A 23,053-nucleotide genomic window follows, 5' to 3' on the forward strand; every position below is an offset into this window, starting at 1 on the left:
GAAATAGAAAGTTTAGTTCTCATAAGGAATGGTTTAGACATTAATCAGAGGCGTTCAATCAATAATTTCTCTAAAACCATTATACGCATAAATAACAAACTTTTACAAAAGTTTTTCAAACTCAATCAATAAAAGACTGAGATATAAACTCATCAGTATTAGCAAGATGAATTGTCTTAATTGCATGATATGAAATTAATTATTTAAACAAGCAATCTTGCAAACAAAAGGTTGCATGTTGATAATACATACGTGATTATTTTGTAGATGCATCTACCAAAATCATATATTATCAAAACCATCCACATGGTGGATGAATGAGCCCATATTCATTTCAGAAATGTAAGACACTAAATCTCAACTTTAGCTAGTGAGTTTCTAACAACCAATCACTACACCAAAACAGGCTTTTAGCAACGCTTTTTTAGGCCTTTAGCGGCGCTTTTTAGCGCCCCTAAAAGTATTTGCGGCGCTTTGAGAAGCGCCGGAAAAAACGCCGCTAAAGAATGCGTCGCTAACTTTAGCGGCGCTTTTCCCACAAACGCCGCTAAAGACCAAGACCTTTAGCGGCGTTTTTCCCACAAACGCCGCTAAAGACTAAGACCTTTAGCGGCGCTTTTCCCACAAACGCCGCTAAAGACCAAGACCTTTAGCGGCGCTTTTCCTACAAACGCCGCTAAAGACCAAGACCTTTAGAGGCGCTTTTATCACAAACGCCGCTAAAAACATAATATTTTAAAAAAATTATTTTAATCAAATAATATTTATTTTTATGATAAATATTATATTATGTTTTATTTTTTAAATTTGAACTTTAAATATAATTTTAAGGATAAATAAAAATATTATTTAAATTAAATTTTCTATGAAAATTTTAACTTTAAAACTAAATATAAAATTAATGAATTTAATTTTAGAATTTAAAATAATAAATTAATAACACAATTAAAATCCAAAAGTTAGAACTCAAGTTGTCGTAAATATTAAAGTAAAAATAAGAATTTAAAATCAAAACTAAAATAAACAATGGAAAGATAGCTCAAATGTAGGTTTTTGCTGCAAGTTACACAGACAATAACGGAAAATTAAACACCACACATAAAATTTATCAAACTAGTTAAGAAATACATGGTGCAACCATGCAGTATAAATAAAATAGAATCATAGGGTAATTTTGCATAAATATCTTCAGAGTACCAAGAACAATTTGTCACAAAATTATAAAACATGATAAAAAGAAAAGAACAGGTAGTAGACAAGCTATTTGTTACTTTTTGTTTTGCTTCCAAGGCTTCCTCAGCTGCCTTCATCTTGGCAACAGAATCATCTTCATCATCCCTGCTTAAGAAAACAAAGAACCTATTGTTAAACAATTTAGAACTTGAAAAAGAAAAGAACCATGTTACTCGGACTTAGGTATGAGTGTTAGGTGTCAGTATAAAGTTCTGAAAACATAATATAGTTAAAGTTAATTAGCAAAAATATGCATACATGCCGCAGCAACTGTTGTTTTCAGAGCTAAGCCATGAATACGAGGCAGAATGGCTTCTTTCACAAGCTGAACATGAAGAATAATTTGAAACATAAAGCTAGTACTTCAACAATAGGCTATCATCATGAATACAATAACGAAAAAGAACATCAAAAATATAGATGAAACTTACAAGGTGTTTGACACCATACTGTCTAATCCATATTTCACAACCGACAAATTCCTATTTTTAATATATTTACAAAAATAACTGAAAATACTGCAATGCACTCGGAATAGCTCAAAGATGCTTGAACAAAATCCATTATGAGGTAGATTAGCTTGTTTCACAAGCTGTAAAGCATAAAAAAGTAATCTTAAATAACCAGTTGTTACTTGTTGGCACTTAACACCCTCATTATAGAAATATCAACAAGAATATAACAGCTAAAAAGAACTCAAAACATGAAGATCATGCTTCTCTTTCACAGTGATCTGGAAAAATAAATTTGAGCTAAAATCCACTACAAAAATATTGATGGTGACAAATGCAGCTTATGATAGGTAAAGACCCACTATTATGACTACAAAAAGGAAATGGAACTATGCTATGGAGCAATAAACTTATTAGCCTACCAGATCAGAGTATGTTTTCTTTTTAAATAATAAAGAGAATCATCAAAATTAAACATGGAGATCCAACACTATAAGAGTTGAAGAACAAAAGTTATCTGACAAAAAGTGCTAGATGTACTACGAAAGATTTTTATTAATTTCTCTATTTTTGCGACACAAGCCAGTGACATTTCTTACATTAAATTACTCAAGAAGTTGGTCAAGCATGCGAGCAATTAATGAAAAAATCAAGCACAATCATTCAAACAAAATGCCGAAAAGTTGTAAGTTATGGTCTCTTCATCCATTGTTTCAACTTTCGACTTGAGATTTGATTCATTTCAAATCCAAACTAAATGCAGCTAATGAAAAAAAAGGGCGTGATCCTTCTGCAACGATGGAATTATTTTATCTTCTTTAAAAATTTAAGGCAAAGATAAGATCTGAGTGTGAAGCTGTGCATTCCTTTTAGTATCTAGAGTCTAAGGAATAATTTACACCATCCAACAATCAACAGGTACTAATGATTTCCCCTTTTTGTAATATTCAATAACAAGCATAAATAACATCCAAATTAAAGATCTAGCAATATAAATGATTCTCTTCTAAAAGATGTTTAATCAATTTATGATTATTAGTGCATACAACAAAAGATGAGAAGGTAAACTTCTGTTAAAGTTTAGTTAGTTTAGTTAGTTTCCTATCTGGAGTCTACGCAGTCGTTAAAGTCCAAATTGAAGTAAAACTTCTGTTTCTTCTAGGAGTAAGGATGTTTGGAGTCTATATTAATCAATTTACTCTTTCAATTGAGATATGAAATTATTATATGAGAACTTCTGCAGTATTCCTCATAATTGTGTGATGCAATCAACCATAGGTGCAAGGAACCCATGGAATCTTTATCAGTGTTTTCACTTATTTTATTTTCTTGGTTCTTTTAAGAATCTCATATCATAAATAAAGCCTTACCACCTAACTCTAATAAATCACTGAGATTGAGAAAACTTTGGGGATATATAGAGGAAAGCACACGAAGCCACATTAACATAAATGATAAAAGAGCATACTATATAAACAAGAGATTCATCATCATTCAGCAAAGGCAAACCTTTCCACACCGATTAAATATTTGTTCTAATGTTGATACATACAAGATTATCAACAATGAGTACAAATGTTTAGCAAAGCCTAAGTGTCAGTAACTAGGTGCACACATGTGATCAAAGTATATCCATATTAAAAAATTTTAATTAAGCTGCATCATTAGTATATTTTACATTCATTGTATGCAGATGTGAGTGTTTTGTAGTACAATATAGTCATACATTGCTTTTTTCATATCAACATGATATATTTTTTATTATATTTAAATGCTTAACGCACCGTTATCCTTCCTGGTTTTGTTATAACATGGAAAAGTCCACTCCTTTAATTCACAAACCAGATATCAAAGCTTATGTCAACATATAAAAAGAAAAATGATATACAGGTTTTAAAATGTGTGCTCCCTAAACATAAAACAAATTATCACACTAAGCTAGCTCCAATGCCATTAAAACAATTAGAAACAATACAATAAATGTTAATGCAATTACCTTCCACCATACAGTAAAAAGCCAAATGCCGCAAATAGTGACAAACCTGCACATATACAGTGAGGATCAAATATCCACTCATTATTGAAACAAATTACAACAGGATTAACATTTATAAAGCATCTAAACTAAGTGATTATCCTGAATCATGGTACATCAACAGAGCACCAAAGTTACTCAACAGTTAACTACTAAAAATCTATTAAGAACACCAAAAAGACTTACCTGCAAAGAACATTTTAGATAGAATGACTAAAAGTGGAATATATTTCCACCACAATATCTGCCACATTGCTATCTGAAATCAAGTACCCACAGCCTCATGTTAGAGAAACTTTATTAACATCTTGTCTGAAGTAATGTTTCAAAGGAAATCAATTATGCAACAACACTTACAAAGGTGACAAAATCATTAAACTTGCTAGATAAGAAAAAATATATACCTATGTTACTTGGACTCAGGTATGCGTGTCAGATACGAGTATGTATCTGACATAGGTGTGGTTAGTTTTTCTATGTTTTCCTATGTATTTGAAGGATCCTCGGAGGTCATATCTTCATATCCGTGTTTCGGACATAAATGTCGGTCATGGGTACTTCATGAAAAATGAAGAGTCCGAACAACTTAGATATATTTTGTGGGTTCATATTTACTACTAAAATTTGCAAGTGCTAGAAACATCATTGCATTGTTCTAGCAAAAGAAATAGCGTATTCTAACTTACTAACCTATTTTATGGTTTATCCCTCATCCAACTAATGGCAAAATAAATATCATATTCTTCTAACCTTCAAAAATCTGCAAATGCTATATACATCATTCCCCACTTAACATGTATAGAATATGTGACAAATCAACAAACTAAGTTATGTGAAACTATATAACATTATTGTTCTGGACCAAACATTACTAGCTCTCAAACAAAGAGAAAAACAACTTCAAATTCTCCTTTCTATGGGCACTTTACCAAAATAATAGAACATAAATATCACCTGAATAGTATAAACTACAGCATTAATTGTAAAGAAACTAGGCCTCAATCTATCAGTTGATACAGCATGTGCCTGTTTACGATAGACAAAGTTTAAGACAAAGTCTCATAAAATTAGAAAGTAGGAGGCAGGGAGGCAACTCATGAAGCTCAAATAACCTAACCTGGTAGTAAATCTCAGCCCAAAACAAAATCAAAAGTGCATATGTCGTGAAGAAAGCTAGACTCGGCATGTCAAGCAAGATATGTTGAACAATCTAAAAAAGATGCGAAAATCAAGCAACAAATTATGAACAACTTAAGTACGAGCATATATTTTCAAAAGATAAACGCAATGAGCAATGATGTCCCAAACCTCTGGATGTAAATTCTGCACACTCCGTCCGAAAACAAAAACTAAGGCGCGAACTGTGTTAAAAAAGAAATCGCGTTAAATACAGAAACCAAAATACTAAAAATAAAAAGCTTCCATTAAAATTTTATAAATACAAACCCCCATTCACCAGAAAATTTAGAAAATGGAAGACCTTCTGCGTGGTCCAACCATACTCGGGAACTCTCATTTGTATCCGAATCAATTGAACCTAAAAATATCAATTAACGACAACAACGTTAAGACCATAAATATACTAAAACAGAATCTTAATTCCACTTGATTTCTTAAATAAAAATTTCTTATCGCATTTTAGATAGAATGACTAAAACTGGGATATAACCCGCAAAACGCAGCCTTCTTGTTAGCCATCATTGTCGCTTTCTGCATCCCAAAGCCCCTGGAATACACAGCAACTTCAAGCACATATTAGAAACATTTCGACTGCGCTAAAAGTGTCAAAATGGAGAACAATGAAGCAACGGAAGAAGATGAAGCTAATACGAAAATGGAGAACAATGAAGCTAAATGAAGCATGGTAAAGGAAGAAGATGAAGCAACGGTGTAGCCATTGTTTTTTGTTTGTATAAAAGAGGAATAGAAATGTTTTTTTGGGACGAATGAAATGTGAGGAAGAAGATGAGGAGATGCAGAGGACTGCCGATTTGGGGAAATTGGGGGGAAAAATAAAGGGAATCGGGGAAGGGGAGAAATGGTTTGGGAAAAATAAAAGGGCTGCTGATTTGGGGAAATTGGGGGTAAAAATAAAGGGAATCGGGGTAGGGGAGAAAGGAATTGGGGGGAAAAAGAGTGGGGGGAATCGATTTTGGGAAAAGAAGGGGAAAAAATAATAAATAATAAAATATTTTTTGCGGCGCTTCTTCAAAAACGCCGCTAAAGGCCCGAGCATTAGCGACGCTTCTTCAAAAACGCCGCTAAAGGCCCGAGCATTAGCGGCGCCTCTTTAAAAACGCTGCTAAAGACCCGAGCATTAGCGGCGCTTTCTTAAAAACGCCACTAAAGCCCCGAAAACTCAAAAAAGGACGTGATTGGGCTTAGGTTTTTTGCGGCGCATTTTGGAAAACGCCGCTAATGCTCATTTTTAGCGGCGTTTTCCTGAAAGCGCCGCTAATACTCTATCTTTAGTGGCGTTTTCTTAAAAGCGTCGGTAATGCTTAATTTTTAGCGGCGTTTTTTATCCAAACGCCACTAAAAACGCCGCTAAAGCCTGTTTTGGTGTAGTGAATTTTCATTAAAAACAAGAAATAAATGAGAATTCTTTAAATTAAAGAATCTTCTGGTTCTTTAATAAATGACCATATGAATTCTCAATTAATTTTCGCATAATATATTATCTAGGATGGTGTAACTGGTCACGTTAAGTAGTAAATGCATTTGTATCAGTCAACTTTTGGTTTACTTTAACATGCGTTTGTACTAAATTGTAACAAATTAATAATTTTACTATTATTCCTTTTCTTTGTATCCACATATAAGTGTTATTATGACATTTACTACAAGAAATGTCTAAATCAATGAGAAGTCTATAATGTCACTAAGTCAATAAATATAATTTCTAAATAATTATATGCATATTCACTTCAAGGAATATGCCAAAATCTTCAAATACAGGGCATTTGGTCTAGTGGTATGATTCTCGCTTCGGATGCAAAAAGTCTCAAGTTTGATTTAAAATACTTTTAAAACCCTTTTAACAAGAGTTTTGCATAATCAGTTAACTATCAAGAATAGCTCCTAGGTCATGTATAGAAACAAGCTTATATTAAACATATAAATAAACACCTCAAACATAAAAATATGACATAATAAAAAACTAGAAATTTTTTTCCATAACTATCATCATAAACATGCATGAAATTTAATTCAAAAATACAACCATTCATGCTCATAGAACTTTTCATTTACAATTGATCATGTCATTTCTTTAAATTATTAACAAATGGAATAATATAAAATGTATAAACTACTACCTTTAACAATTTTTAAACTAAATCAAATCCGAATAACCATAAAATTTATTGATTTATTAACATAAATTTGCATACTAGATATGTTTTAATCAAGAATATTATTTAATTATAAAATCGACTATAGTGATATAAATAAATTAGTTAATATTCATTTTCATGAACAAATGAAATGCTTAAAACAATATTTAACACATGTAATCAAAACTTAAAAGAATATCATCTCAAATATTTAAACCATATATCAAGTTGATTCAATATTTGAATATGTACTTTTTTTGCATTGAGTCTTGATGATTTTATCAAGAAGTAAGAAAATTAAACTCCAATAGTAGACTTTGAATCCAATCAAAATCTATTAATAGCAAACTTTGAGAGTGGATCTTATTTTTCAAGTGTACAGTAGGTACATAACTAATGACTCTTCATAAATAAATTGTCTCTCTTCTTAATAAGTTCTTGGAAATTCTAGTTATTTTCTTGCTTTCTTTATTTTTCCACTTCTAGTGGTGAGAAAATTTATTATGACAATCCCCCATGACTATTATTATAGTCTAATTTGCTACGTCCACGTTAAAGATAATGTCTTTCGAATTTTTTACGTATTGTTACATTCTATTTAGGGAATGGTTAGGTTTCGTGGTTAAAAACTTTTGTTCAATCATAAGTAAAATTTTTTTCATGATATTGCTACCGTAGGAGCACATTTGAATCATGAAAAGTTGATTAAGTTCTCTCTTGCAAGGTTCTCATCAGTAATATTTTTCCATGTAATTTTAATTGAGAACTCATTTTGAATATTGTAGAGTTATACTCATAGTTTTAAAAAACTTGTAACTTCAGGTGTATCCAACCATAACGAGCTTTAGATAGATTTACCATATTCTATTGCTCATAAGTAGATCTCTCACAGTCAAATATTTTTCTTTCAATCCCTTAATGGGGATGATGACAAAAGAAGATTACAAAGGTAGTCACAGTCAATTCAATTTAATAACAAGAGTAATCAATAACTCACTCGTCCCTTTTTTTCATCCTTTCAGAATAGATATTTATCTTCATTCACAATCTCAATATGTTATCCATTATAAATATCTTTTAAAACCAATGGATTAACGATTACAATATATGTTGGGGATCGACCTAATTAAGCAACAAATAAGTAAAAATAGCAGAAGAAATTGAGAAATTGAACACACAAATTTAACATGGAAAAACCCCTCCAAAAAGGATAAAAAACCAAGGGCAAAGATAATTTTACTATAATGGTAAAAGAACGAAGAGTACAAAATATTGAGATAAAAACTAAACCCCGAAAACGCGAAAACAAAGAACCCTCAAAATGTAAACACAAAATTCTCTAAATGTGCTATGAGTTCTAATCTCTAATGGGTGTATTTTCTAAGGTTGTAAAAGAGCCTATTTATAGGCTAAATTCATAGATCAAATAATAATAAAATAATCTAAACTAATTAGAAATTGATTGAAACAAATAAACAGAATTTAACTGAAAGATTATTTCTCAAATTTGACTAAAATAGGAGTCATACTTAACAAATCTCCACCTTGACTCATATTTCTACAACGCAATCTTTGCCAAAGCCTGCCACGGGCCTATCTTGAACTATGTAGGGAATTAAATTAGTCGAATCTATGCTTAGAAACTAGAAGACTTCTAGCCTTCGACTTGTACAGTGCCAAATTGAAACTAACCCGTGTCTAATTTTCACAAACACAATGCCTTAATTTTTTAAAACTTGCATCCAAAAGAGAACCTCTCTTCAACGAAACGGTCATACTTTTTTCCCTCCTATGACCAAGTTGCCTCCACTCCAAACGAGTTGACTTTAACTCCGTAACGGACGAGGGACATCCGATTTTACCGGTCATTGTAGAATATTTTAGAATATAAAGAATGTTGGTTCTTTTATCTTTGAACAAAATGAGAGCTCCACGAGATACTTTAATGCCGCTCGACTCAATGTTGCTTCTGCATCCTTTCAAGTCTAAAATACTCAATGAGATGAGATTCTTTTGTAAATCAGGTACATACCTGACATCTAAGAGTGTCTAAATCGTCTCATTGTGTATTCTAATTTTAGCAGTACCAATACCAATTACCTTACTGGATGAATCGTTTCCATCGTTTCCTATGTGTACAACTCCACCTTTAACCAAATTGTATGTGGAGAACCATTCTCTATTGGGACACATGTGGAAAGAACATCTCGAATCTAGGACCCACTCGGACGTAAGTTTGGAGTTATTGCTCGTTGACACTAACAAGAAATCATCACCGTTTTCAGTGGCCAAATTAGCACCAGCTACAACTTCCTCGTTACTCTGAGTAGCTCTTTTATTTTATAGTTTATAACAATCTGCTTTGATGTGACCTAACTTTTTACAATAGCGACACCTTTTTCTTGCTTCTTTGATGCTACCAAAATGAAAGCTTGCCTATCTATCTTGCTATCCAAACCAAACTCATTATCGAGTTTATGACCCTTCACATCTTTGAACGAGAGTTTGCCTCTAACATAAATCAGGGTCTCCCTGAAAGACTTGTATGAAGGGGGTATAGAGCACAATAATAGCATACCCTGATATTCATCGTCAATCTGAACCTCAACATTCTTTAAATCACTTAAAAGAGTAATGAATTGACTGATGTGATATCTAAAAGGCTCACATTCGTTCATGTGAAACGTAAATAAATGTTGTTTCAACACTAAATGGTTAGCAAGAGACTTAGCCGTATAAAGAGTTTCTAACCTTTTTCACAAGGCGGATGAGGTCTTCTCCATCAATAACTCCAGCAATACTGTATTCGCGGGGCACATGTGGATTGTAGACAAGGCATTTTCATCAAGGTCTTCCCATTCTGTTTGATTTAGATTTTCAAACTTTTTTCCGATAACAACATTTTTTAGGCCGATTTGAACTAAAATTGCCATCATCCGAACTTGCCACAGATTGAAATTTGTGACACAATCGAACTTCTCAATTTCAAACCTTGTTCCTGCCATCTCTGAACGGACTGATCTACGAAAATTAAATTTGCTCTGATACCACTTGTTGGGGATTAACCCGATTAAGAAATGAACAAGTAAAAATAGCGGAAAAAATTGAAAAATTGAACACATAAATTTAACGTGGAAAAATCACTCCAATGAGGATAAAAACCCACGGGTAAAGATAATTTTACTATAATGGCAAAATAACAAAGAGTACAAAAGATGGAGATAAAAACTAAACCCCGAAAACCCAAAAATAAAGAACCCTCAAAACGTAAACACAAAATTCTCTAAATGTGTTATGAGTTCTAATCTCTAATGGGTGTATTTTCTAAGGTTGTAAAAGAGCCTATTTATAGACTAATCAGAGTTTGATTGAAACAAATAAACAGAGTTTAACTAGAAGATTAATTCTCAAATTTGACTGAAATAGGAGTCAGACTTAACAATATATGAATATATTAGCTCTTCTAGAGCTTTCGACTAATTTTGTAATACAAAATATTGGAATAATATTGGTTTATATTTTCTTTTGCGTTCACTTCAGGGAATGCAATAGATTTACTAGGACGAACTTATAAACGTCCCAAAAAATTCTTTATTTCATAATCACCATTGCAAACATGAATGGATTCCAAATCAAAATCTATCTATTCATATTGTCATGATTAGTCTCCAATTATAATAAACATGATATAATAAATAAATCATAGTAAAATATACCTGAAGATCTTTAACATCACCGTCATCACCCTGGCTATTATCACGAGCACTATTACAAGTAGTAAAACAACTTTGTTTTCGCAATAACATTTATAATTTGATAGTAAAAATCATTTAATAAACAATCAAAATTTTTGTGTACGATGCGTAAAAGTTATCCGATACATATTGTACCAAATTTCAATACCACATATATGTTATATAAATCTTATGAAGTTTCTAATCAAATACTTTTAAGTTCAATTTAAAAGATATAATACAATCATTCAACATTAGAAAATTAATAAAGACTCAATAGATTCTATCAAATTTCCTTTAATCAACTATGGTAGGTTAATAACACTTTCCACCATAATTTTAATCAAATTACAAGAATATTTAATAACAAGAATTTAATAACCAAATCTTTAAACATCTAAATATTATGCATACTATAATTTAATAAAAGAATATTAGTTTAAAAGAAACCTTAAAGTAATAATATTTTTCCATAAAATAATTTTACCAAAAAATCAATCAACAAAGGAGAAAAACATACCACGTTAAGATTATATAAATTTCTTTACATAAATGGGCATAAAAGAATTTATAGATTTCTGTGTACCTTAGTGGTTAAAGGCTTTAATGATTACCCATAGTGCGCATGCCTCAATTGAAATAGCAGCAGCTCTGGAAGGCAATCGACAATAGTAAATTTTGGGATATTTTTGTGACTTATGGAAAAAACAATTAAAAGAGAATCGTGCTAATAACATGTTATAAAATAAATAGCCAAAGAGTAAAGAACAAAGGAAATGGGAGAGCAAAAGAGAGAGCATATTTTATTGATCAATAGGAACATTTACAAAGCTTATCCAAAGTCTCTATATATAGGCATAAGAAGTATAAATGAAGTAGAGATCTAATTCTAATGACTATTAGAATTTAAAGTACATCAAAACTTATCTTGATCTTGATGGACATCCACTTAATAAGATATTCATAACACATATGATGTTTATTTTTCTTGTTATTTTATTAGTAATCATATTATTAACTACTTTTTAGACTAACATAATGCATATGATTATTTGATTTTAATTTTGTTACTTGTTTAGTATTTATTTTATCATACTAATAATTTCTTTTAAAGAAAACATAAACTATATAACTGTAATTACAATTTGTACCTTAAATATGACATAAAAATTACGATATAATTACACTCTGTCTGTTGAAATACATCCTTAATGAAAATAGAACAACCTCAACAACACTTATACAAGTGGAGGTAGAAAGTCAAATTTGTGAATTGAGATTTTTTTTTCCTTCCCTAATCTTGAGGGAAACTCAGAAATTGTTGTATTTGAATTTCAAGGCTAACCTCGACACGTATGAGGGTCTCTCAAAAATTATATTCTAAAATCAATTAGTTTAACAAAAACTTATTTTGTTTCATGTTGAATTTGCACTGAATTGGATAGGGTATGGTTCATAGCATTGTGAATATATTTATAAAATATGATATGAAATTTATATTTATATAAATGAGTAGTTTTTAGGTAATGGTTTAAATAGATTTATGTAAAAATATTAAAAGATGAAAACAGTGTAGTAGTATTTGTTGCTTTTAAAACATGATTTATAACTCCTATTAACTCGTAATGTAATTAAGTCAATAATTTTATAATAGTATAAATCTAATAGGTTGGTGGTTATTTTAAAAGTCCACAATTATATTTTAAAAATATTACTTTTTCAAAATAAATAATTTTAAAACAAATACATTTATATAAGACTTGAAACACAAATTTTATTTTTAATTTTATAATTATACTAAGTAGTGGTAAATGTTTTTAGACCCGAACCGATGGTCAAACCAATCAAGTTACGATTTGTTGGTCAAACGGTTCGATTAAAAAATTATTAAAAATTAAAGAAAAACTCGATTCAACTATTAGTTCAATCGATTTTTAACCGATTCAGTCGGTCCGTACTAGTTTCCGGTCTAACCGGTTGATATGAGTATGGGGGCTCAATTTTCAGCCTAAGAACATGTGGGGCTTAACCTTCTACGAAGCTCATTTGACAAACTCAAAAGATCATGTAACTTAAGGCCCAACTTTTGATGGGATCCAGACAACATTGACATTGAGCAAGATTATCACGACTTTGAATATTGATTTCAAGAAAATGAAAAACAAAACAAATCTTAGTTTAAAGCAAATATATTTAAAGATTTTAAGTTCAAAGTAAAGAGTCCAATTCTTTGAAATCTTGGTTCAAAAATGTATTTATTGAAGTGAAACTTGTTTGAGCAATCATCTATGATCTTAATGAAATTAAATACTTGAGGAAAACGAGCTCCAACAATCGATATGACCCTCCGTAGAGTGTGTAACGCCCTCAACCCGATTTGATTTATCGAGTCCAGATCTTAGGTGTTACTAGACGATGCATAATATTTAACAATTCCTCATTTATTTCAATTCTGTTATAAATCCGAAAGAAAAACTTAACATTTTCAAATTTAAAAAAAATGAAATATATTTTAAACAACTTATTACAACATATTTGATACACATCTCTATAAATTAGAAATTTATTCAAGACAAACTTAAAAGGCAAATTTCAAGACTGTGCCACAAATCCTTTGTATGCATAATAGCCCAATCTGCCACCAACTTGGTGTACTCCTGGTGTTGTCCCCCCAAGTGAAGGCTCTTATCAACAAACCTAAAAAGAAATAATAATCTTGTAAGTACAGAAGTACTTAGTGAGCTCATTAATCATACCTTGATGGAGTCTTCGTAATATTTTGGGATTTTCCATAAGTCAATTTCTACTATGCATCATTTATCACAGTCAACGTCATACGATCTTATTATTCTCATATAAGTCAATTATCATTCCATGTTATACTTAATTTTTCATACTTAATTAATTGGAGGACCTTTCTCATTTTTACATGATTCTCTTGCCCCATAATACTTTCGTAACAAAATATACCCTTAGAATCCACCTCCAGCAATCCATAACTTAACTCATACTCATTTTTCAAATAATTTCTTATTGACATTGTCTTGGGCAGATACATACATATGGTGGATACCTACAAAGTTTTCATGATATTGGTTCTCACTTAGACATACCCTGATTCATTGTTGTTCACATACCCATACTGATAATTCACTACAAATAACATCAAGATGGACTCCATATTATATTATATCAAGATATCATAACTTAATTTAGCATTGACTCAGATTCAGAATAAATTTTGAGTGAAGATACGATACCACTTACTTTTCATACTTACAAATCATCATAACAGACACCATTCTTGTCATTCAGATAAACACCAATATTAATACAAAACTAAGTACACCTTTCATTATACTTCCCTCAAATTAGCTACAAACACCAATTCGAATGTGACAATTTATGTCAACAACAAAGTTTGAAGGTACTAGATATACAAAACACAAGAACATGGCACCATACTTTTCAAATTATAATATTCCTACATAATGTGAAATATAAGATAAATAATACATTGCAAATAAACATTTTCTTATAAAACTCTTTCTATTTCTTGAGTGATTTACATTTTTGCTTCAAGCCCTTAATCTTTGTCCATAATACAACGTGACCCATAACATCATCTTTGACCTGTTTATAATTGCTCTCCTTGCCCACATTTTACACACTGCCACTCTCAAACATCTCAACATTATTGATTTTACTACCAGATATACTCTCACACTTCATAACCTGCTTCATAAGTCTCATATTCCCTTTTACAGGTATTCTTTCGCTATCACGTAATTCACGTATTACTTCATTTGCCCTGTTACACAATTTATCATCATACCATTTAAAAAATCCGCATCCACCAACCTACAATTCACACAAAAAAGGTCAACATTTTATCATGTAAACCCTACAATTCACTTAAAAATCCATTGCTAGGACGAAATGTAGCACCAATTTATTCCAACCGACACAAAAATCAAACAAACTAAAAAATCCCCAATTTCATATGAACCCTAAAATAAAATTGCAAACTAAAAAATCCTCAATTTCATATAAAACCTAAAATAATATTGCAAACTAAAAAAACCCAATTTCATATGAACCCTAAAATAAAATTACTAAATATATGCTTACTTAAAATCTGAGCAACCATAATACCTTATGCTTGGGTTTAAATCCCTCTACGAAGTCTCTCTCGAAGCTAATTTGTTACAAAAGCATGTTATTTTCTCCCCATCATAAACGAACTCCCCTCGTGATGAAGAAACTAGCTTTGAATAAGGCAACTTCTCCATTTATGGCTTCCAACCACTATTTTTAGACAATATTTTTTATTCTTTTACTGACCCACTAGATATCAAGCTTCAATTTCTGCAGAATTTCAGTGGAGAGGGAGAGGATTCGAGATTTAGAGTTCTTCATTTAAGGGATCTTAGATTGTTTTATCTGTGTCTGTATGTGTGTTTAAGGGTTTTTATTGTTTTTTTAATAATTTTAAAATCATTTGCTGACGTGACATATAAGACAAAATAGTGCCATGTCAGCATATAGCTACATTTGGACCGCCACGTTAGCTATTAATGTTAACCATTAGTTAACTAACGACCACGTAAACATGTCCATTAAAAATAGTCCAATTTGCCAAAAAAAATAGGGGTTAAAGTACTCCAAAAAAAAAAGATAAAGGGCCAAAGTGATCAAACAATCAAACATTAGGGGCTATTTTAGGCATTATGCCAAAAAATATGATAATGTTATTTATAAAAGATGCAAAGATTTTATTTTATTCATAATACAAAAACAAATTACATTAAATAAATAATTTTATATAATTGTATTTTGTTAATCATACAATTCATTGGTATATTTTTCTTAGCTTTCTCAGCTTACATAAAATAAATTAAATGTTGAGAAACCTAAACCCTAAATAAGAGAATATAACTCTTTTTAACATAAATTGATCTTGATATTTGATTGTTTTAACTTTTTAAATATTTACTAGTATTTTTCCTCATTTATTCAAGGTGACAAATTGGTGATTTTGGGTGAGCCCGGATCTAGAGGCTCGGCCCGGCCCGACGGTCTGCCTGAAAAATGGGAGGGTTTGGGTAAAAATATAGGCCCGAAATATGGGATTGGGCAAAAAATAAGGCCCGTTTTTCGGGTAAAATTTTTTTAGCCCGGGCCCGGCTTAAATATATATTTTTAATATACTACATTTAGTTTTAGTTTTAAGTTTTAATTTTAAGTTTTAAGTTTTAAGTTTTGTTTTACTGCCCGACACTCTTCCAAATCCCTAACCCTATCGTGCCTTCCTCCATTTTTTTCCCAATTCCAAAATCAAGGCATCAAGCTACTTCCACCTCCACCAATCCACCTCCACCGGTCCACCTCCGGTCCTTCACCCAGTTCCAGAATCAAGCATTTAAGGTTTCTTTATTCCCGAATCGCTAACAAATTCGTATTTAAGGTAAACCATTTGTTTATTCGTTGATGTTGATATGATTTTTTATGTTAATTATTTTGATTTTTTGGGTAATAATGTTGCTAATTTTATTCATTAATGACTGTGCCTCTGTGGAAAGAAGTAGAGATATTGATTATTGAATAATGATTTTTTTCTTTTTTGTTTTATAATCTGAATGATGGATTTCTGCGATTCTCTTCTATGCGTTGAGAATGGTTTTACCCTATGCTTATTTCTCCAAACTATGGTATTAAAATGAGGTTTGAGCTTAGCAGATTTTAATTTACTTAATTTTTGTTGTATTTTGCTACATTTTCTCGTTGTATTTTGCATAAGGTAATGTCTGTGGAAAGAAGTAGAGATATTGAGCATGTTTTGGGATGACTCAGTATTTTGAGTTTAGGTGATTTGAGTATGTTTTGGGATGACTCGGTGTTTTGAGTTTAGGTGATTTGAACATGTTTTGGGATGACTCAGTATTTTGAGTTTAGGTGATTTGAGCATTTTTTGAAAGCCTACAACTTAGTCAATAGCAAATCTCAAGCTAATTCATAATTTAAGCCATAATCTTGATTTGGAATTTCAGTTGAGTTAGCATGTCTTGGCAATACACATGTTCTAATTTATGCAGTTTGAATTGGATTCAAGGTAAAGAAGTCTGTCTATGTGCTGAGTTCTTAGCAGATTTTAATTTACTTAATTGTCGTTGTATTTTGCTTAAATTTCGCGTTGTATTTTGCTTAATTTTCGCATTTGAATCTTTTAAGAAATCATTAACAATGGATCCCTTCCATTTTCTGTCTGTTTGTTTCTGGTTAATCTGGGTAACTTCATTTCCTTCTTCTTCTTTTTCTTCTTTTATAAAATGAAATTTGTCAATTAGCTTTCTGTTAATCTATGATTCAATCAAATAATTAAGCGGCAAACGTTTGTTTATATGTTTATATCTAGAAATGAAGTTGTCAAAACTTTGAAAGTGCATGGGATTCGAGTTTAATGAATTTATCATAATGTTTTCTGAGATCACAAGCTTAGTTTCTTCATTTAATCTCATCTTTTTTTGTTTTTGCTTTGTTTTTTTTTTTGCAGAAACAAGCAACATTGAAATCTATTTGGCTTACCTTAGCTTCCAATCCTTTCCCTTAAGCTTTCATTTACATTTTCTTTTTATAATTTAATTTAATTTAATTTTTTAATTTTACTTTGTACAATATTTTGCAATTAAATGCAGGATTAGCAGATTTTCTAGATGATAATTTCTGTCCTTATCGATCAACTGCTTTATTGACATTTCAAACTCTCCTATCAGAACTATCTACACTTCATGCAAGAGCTGAAAAACTTGAAGCTGCATCATCGAAAATATTTGGTCGCGACAAATCTAGGATTCACAAGATAGAGGAACTGAAAGAAGCTATAAGGGTTACTGAAGACGCAAAAAATGTTGCTATAAGAGAATATGAGAGGATCAAGGTAAATTTTTTTATAATATTCTTTTAATCTTGATCTTAGGATAACTTTTTCCCCTTTGTTGTTGATGTGTTAATTATTTTCTGGGGTCATGCTATGATCATTAATATATCCTTAATATATTGCATGTTTGAATTACATAAATGGTTGGCTCAATGCTAGATATCCATGAAGTTGCCTGTGGTAAATATGGTTCATTCCTAATTTGTTGAGTTTTGCCTACATGAACAGTCTTATAACCATATAGAATGAGGTATATCTATTCTAGCCTTTAGCTATTATTAGACCGTAGCTCTTGTTTGTTCATATCATATTGGGTTTTTCCACTGTTTGAACTATTTTGGTAAGTTGACTCATTGATATTTCCTTCTGGTTGTACTAGTACGATGCTATGGCAATAAGCATGTCTACTTTTTTAAATGAACTTAGCAAAGTTATCATCCTTGCACTCTTTAGGAGCCAAATGGGGGATGATATTTAATATCTAGATAAATAAGAGATATATATAAATATTTCTATAATTATTATGTTAATATTAGTAATATTACAGCTCTTAGGTTGCTGCCTTTATTAAATCTCAAGTGAAGCTACTAAAGTAGGATGTGAAAGAGCAACTGAAGATGTGATAGAAAATGTTGTCAAAGGCGCAATGCATACTCTAGGAAGTAGAAAAGCGCTCATTCGAGTAAAAAAACGGTCGGGGCCGGGCCCAGGCTGAGTATTTTTTCCCCGGGCCGGCCCTGGACAAAATTTCAGGCCCATATTTCGGGACAGGCCGGGCTCGAGCTAAAGAAGCGAGCCGAAATTTTTTTAGGCTCGGCCCGAACCCGGCTCGGCCCGGCCCATGAGCACCTCTACCCGAATCTAAGTATCTTCGAATTTGAATTATTTCAGGTTCAAATCAACTCGTCTTAAATATTGTTGGGCTCGGGCTTTCTTTGGCACAATTTTTTCTTGAAATTAAAATTTTGTGTACTTGAAACTTTTAGATTAGGATTGATTTAGGTCAAACAAGTTTAGACAAATTTAAATTATTTTAATATTTTATAAGTTGTAAATATTTTTGTTTCAAACTTAATAAACTCATTATATTAAAAAAGCGATCTTTCCCATTGATATGAGTTTTTGTATTAAAAATATAGTTTTTAGTTTAATTTTGTAGATATAATTTAAAACCATCTTGTCAAAATTCAAATTATTTATATTTTTTATAAATTAAAATATATAAGAGAAATTTATTTAAATTTTTTATTTCTTATTTCTTATTACAATTTCTTATGTTTATTTATTATCAATTTTATTTTTTTTACAATTAATATAAAATTAAAAAGATAACTTTTAATTTTAATTGAAGTTTAGAAAATATAAAATGAAAAAAGGTATACAAGGGGCACGGAGGGGGACAGGCGCTTGGGGCAGAAGATTTGTATTCGTTGCACACTCTTTTTCTAAATATTGTTTTTAATTAATTGATTAGTTAACTATAGTTTTTAATGATTATGGTAAATTCTTATTGGTGTTGTTCACTCCACACTATAATAAAAATATATTATTTTAATAATTAGATTGTAATTCTTATTATTTTCGTAATTTTTTTATTAATAAAAAAATAATTAAACACATCACATCACATCACATCATGATATATATATCATAAATAACTATAGTCACCCATGTTTGGCTATTTATTGATTGTTTATTTGTATGAAATTATAGAGTAAAATTTGGTGGTTAAAATATACTCTAAATAATATTTTTAAAACCGGGTTGGTGGATGAGCTACTCAAACCATTAGTTTGTAAGATTCGATTAAATAAATCATTAAAAAATAAAATAAAAAATCGATTCACTCAATTTTTTAGTCTAGTTCAATCGGTGTATTGATTCTCAGGTCAATTGATCTAATCCCTCTCTTGGGAGCGATACCTGACCAATTCTTGGTCCTATTGGTTGGGTTGGTTTGGTTCGGTTCAAACATCCTTCACTCTAAATCTCTACACATCGAATATTTGAAATTTAGTCTTTTAATTTTTATTTTCAAGAATTTAATCATTCTATCTTTTAGATTTAATAATATGCTTTCAAATAATATATAACCGCATATATTTTAATTGAAAAATAAAAAAAATATTAACTATTTCAATTAATTAATAATATTATAAAAATATTAAATTAATTAATAACTTTATAAAAAACTAAAATATTAACCATTTTATAAAATGAAAATAAAGAAAAGAAAATATAGGTGTATGTGCCACGTGTCATGAGGAAGGTCATTTTCACCGTCTTTTATAGGCATACAGATTAAACACGTTAAATTTTTATTTAATTACCCAATTGATGTATGAATTTGACATTTACTGCAATTTATGGTTTTCTTTTCTGATATGATAGCCTAAACTTATTATTATTTACATGATATCCTCTACAACTTAATTAAAGAATTATAAAAGACAATTTTATTTGTTAAGTAAGTTATATAATTATGTAGGTATTTTATATATCCACAAAATTTCTTAATAATAACATTTGAATCAAATACCCTGTGCATATAAAATTTTTAATTTACCATTTTAACTAAAGCAATTTTTTATATATGAAACTATAATAAATATATTTGTTATATACATTTATATATATATATATATGTATCTATAGTATATTTATACTATTATTTAAGTTCTTGACTGAGTTGGTGTCACCATTAATCGAATCACCAACACGGTTATGAAAATTATAGAAATGCCCTTTCGTAATTAAAATAAGCTATATTATTTCAGGGTACTTTAGTCTTTTATTTAAAAATCAATAAAATAAAACATATTTGAATTGATAAAATCTTAAATTTACCACTCAACTAAGGCTTCATTTTATTATTTTTATATATCTTTATTTTAATATGCACAATTTATTATGTTCATCATTTACCTATCTATACTTACTATTTATAAATCCATTTACTAAGTTGATGTCACCTATCAACCGAGTCCCAACTTAGTTAGGAAAATTACTTTAATGTCTTTCGCATTTAAAATAAATTATATTATTTGAGGATATTTCAATCTTTATATTTAAAAACAATAATAAATATTCATATGATTATATTTGAACTCATACTAGTAAAATTTTATTTTAATATTTTTAAACTTTGACCTATTATTTTTTCTATTAAACCATTTATATTGTTAATTGTCGATTGGAACTTTAATACTTAGACACAAAATCATATCATAAAGGAAGTCTACACGATCAAGGTAAGATTACAACAACAATAATAACTTTAATACGTTGTAAACATTTTCATTAGGAATTTGATGATAACCGAACAAAATGAAATTATAAGGAGTACAACGTATGAAGAATTGTGTAAAATTATTACGCGGTATGTAACATCACTTCATAGACTTCAACATATTTTATTACTATATATATAAAAGCATTTTTCAACGCATTTTAAACTTTTATAAAAATATGGCCGAACGGGCTCGAAAGCAACTAGAGCGCATATAATTTTTTATAAGTTGTATTTACCTATATTATTTATTTTGACTCACAATTTATTCATACTAATTTGGGCTGATTTTAATTATGTACATATTGTCTTTTCATTAGTTTCGACTCAACAATGTTTATACAATCTCGTTTTGGTAAATATATGAAGTACTTAAATTAAGTCGATTGTTGGTATAATATATGGTCTTGTGTACATATGAAGTTGGAATTGATATTTTGAGTTAATTATATGTTTGATAATGCATGAGTTGTTGATATGTTTTTAACTTGTATGGAAATGTATAAACATGTATCCTTATGCCAAGTAAACTAAATGGTTGTTATATTTATTGTCTATTGAGTTGGTATACATGTCAAAAGTTTTGAATGGTTTGTGCTATGAAATTAATTTATATGTTGTATGGTAATGATGAAGAGGTTGAATGGTATTTTTACATTTGTGAATAATGTAGTATCATATAGAATTGAACTTTTGATACATGTGGTTGAACTAAACTTTATCGATAAATTATTTTGATATAACAAATAAATTTTTTTCGAATTAAGATTATTTTTGAACAGAGAATCGATGAAGTTCAAAGTAAAAACGTTTTTTAGAAGTTCCCAAATACCTTAAAGAGTGCTTTGAACACTTTTGGGACAAGTTCAAAACACCTAAAATATTTTAAACTCAAGTGAAACAGTTTTAAATCGAGTGAAAATTTTTAAAATCAAGTGACACAGTTTTAAATCGATTGAAAACTTTTTAAACAAGTGAAAAACTGTTCAAAACAAAAAGTATTGATATTTTTCAATAAGTATCGATACCTAGACATTTTTACCGATACCTCTTTTGGTATCGATACGAAAATGCCATTCTGGAATTTTTTATCAAAGTAAAAATATCGATACTTATCATTAAGTATCGATACCATGATATTTTTATTGATACCTTTTTTAGTATCGATATGAAATTGGCATTCTAACTTTGAAGGACTTTTGGACAAACACATTCAGTATCGATACCTTTTAAAAATTATCCATACCTTTTATCAGGTATCGATAAATTTCCTTTGGTATCTATGTAAATAGGGCTAACAGTCACTAAATTGATGCATTAAATGCTAACAATATTGTTGTTGCAGGTGCCATAAATGCATTAGTATTTTCATCCTCAATGGCTCTATGCAATATTCCGACAACTACAACAGCTGGAAATCAATTTGGGAGTATAAATACCATCTTCAAAAGGTTCTACAATAACAAGAGAGACAAAAAAGCTTTAAGTGTCATTCTATCAACCTTAGAGCTCAATTTTTTCATATGTTTTGTATATGCACTTGTAAGCATTAATTCTTTTCATTTAGCTCATGTAACAGCTCGATTTTGACCCTATTCGGAATGGTGGTTTTGGGACCACGAATCCGAGTCAAAAAAATATTTAAATATTATTATCTATGTTTATACTGTATGAATTTATATCCATGAAATTTTTGTGTTTTAATTTTGTTGTTTGAGTGTCGATTTAATAAAAAGGGCTTAATTGCATAAAATGTAAAAGTGACGTTCTATTTGTTAAAGTACTAATTAGCTATGGTTTATTAATTTTTAAGTCCTTAAAAGGAAATTAGGCCACTATATATGTTAATGGACGGTAATGGCATGCATTATGTGGTTTTCTTATTCAATTACCAAGGTTAAAGTTGTAAAATGCATATTATTATGTATTATAATAAAAAATAAATTAAAAATCCATGCATTAGTTCTTATATTTAGCGGAATATAGAAAAGAAAAATAAAAAAAAGAAGAATAACAAGGTTCGGCCACTTCTAGGTCT

General features: G+C 30.0%; 1 protein-coding gene across 8 annotated transcripts; it reads right to left on the reverse strand.

The window, feature by feature from the left end:
• Positions 1 to 1,075: 1,075 nt before the first annotated feature.
• Positions 1,076 to 5,856, reverse strand: LOC105783378 (tobamovirus multiplication protein 3-like). Of its 8 annotated transcripts, none has more exons than XR_008192850.1 (9): positions 5,390 to 5,856; positions 5,167 to 5,257; positions 5,029 to 5,081; positions 4,838 to 4,930; positions 4,675 to 4,746; positions 3,907 to 3,979; positions 3,682 to 3,727; positions 1,492 to 1,558; positions 1,152 to 1,338 (listed from the first exon to the last, which is right to left on the reverse strand). XR_008192850.1 is itself a non-coding variant. In XM_012608794.2 (8 exons), the coding sequence occupies exons 2-8, from the start codon at positions 5,234 to 5,236 to the stop codon at positions 1,086 to 1,088; spliced, it is 660 nt and encodes a 219-aa protein (XP_012464248.2). In that variant the 5' UTR covers positions 5,237 to 5,257; positions 5,390 to 5,856; the 3' UTR covers positions 1,076 to 1,085. The 8 variants fall into 8 exon arrangements, 5 of the variants coding, with proteins under 5 accessions (XP_012464248.2, XP_052482629.1, XP_052482632.1 ...); XR_008192849.1 differs by having other exon boundaries at positions 1,152 to 1,341; XM_012608794.2 differs by lacking the exon at positions 1,492 to 1,558 and having other exon boundaries at positions 1,076 to 1,338.
• Between the last annotated feature and the right edge of the window lie 17,197 nt (positions 5,857 to 23,053).

The sequence above is a fragment of the Gossypium raimondii genome, chromosome 13, assembly GCF_025698545.1.
Source record: "Gossypium raimondii isolate GPD5lz chromosome 13, ASM2569854v1, whole genome shotgun sequence".
NCBI classification, from domain to species: Eukaryota; Viridiplantae; Streptophyta; class Magnoliopsida; order Malvales; family Malvaceae; genus Gossypium; species Gossypium raimondii.

What these genes read in the sequence shown, in the direction of transcription:
- LOC105783378 (XM_052626669.1), bottom strand. Translation starts at nt 5,236, where the DNA reads ATGAGAGTTCCCGAGTATGGTTGGACCACGCAGAAGGTCTTCCATTTT. An exon ending in TGCAGAATTTACATCCAGAG is followed by an intron (nt 4,931 to 5,028) that starts GTTTGGGACATC and finishes CATCTTTTTTAG; the next exon opens with ATTGTTCAACATATCTTGCT. An exon ending in GGGCTGAGATTTACTACCAG is followed by an intron (nt 4,747 to 4,837) that starts GTTAGGTTATTT and finishes TATCGTAAACAG; the next exon opens with GCACATGCTGTATCAACTGA.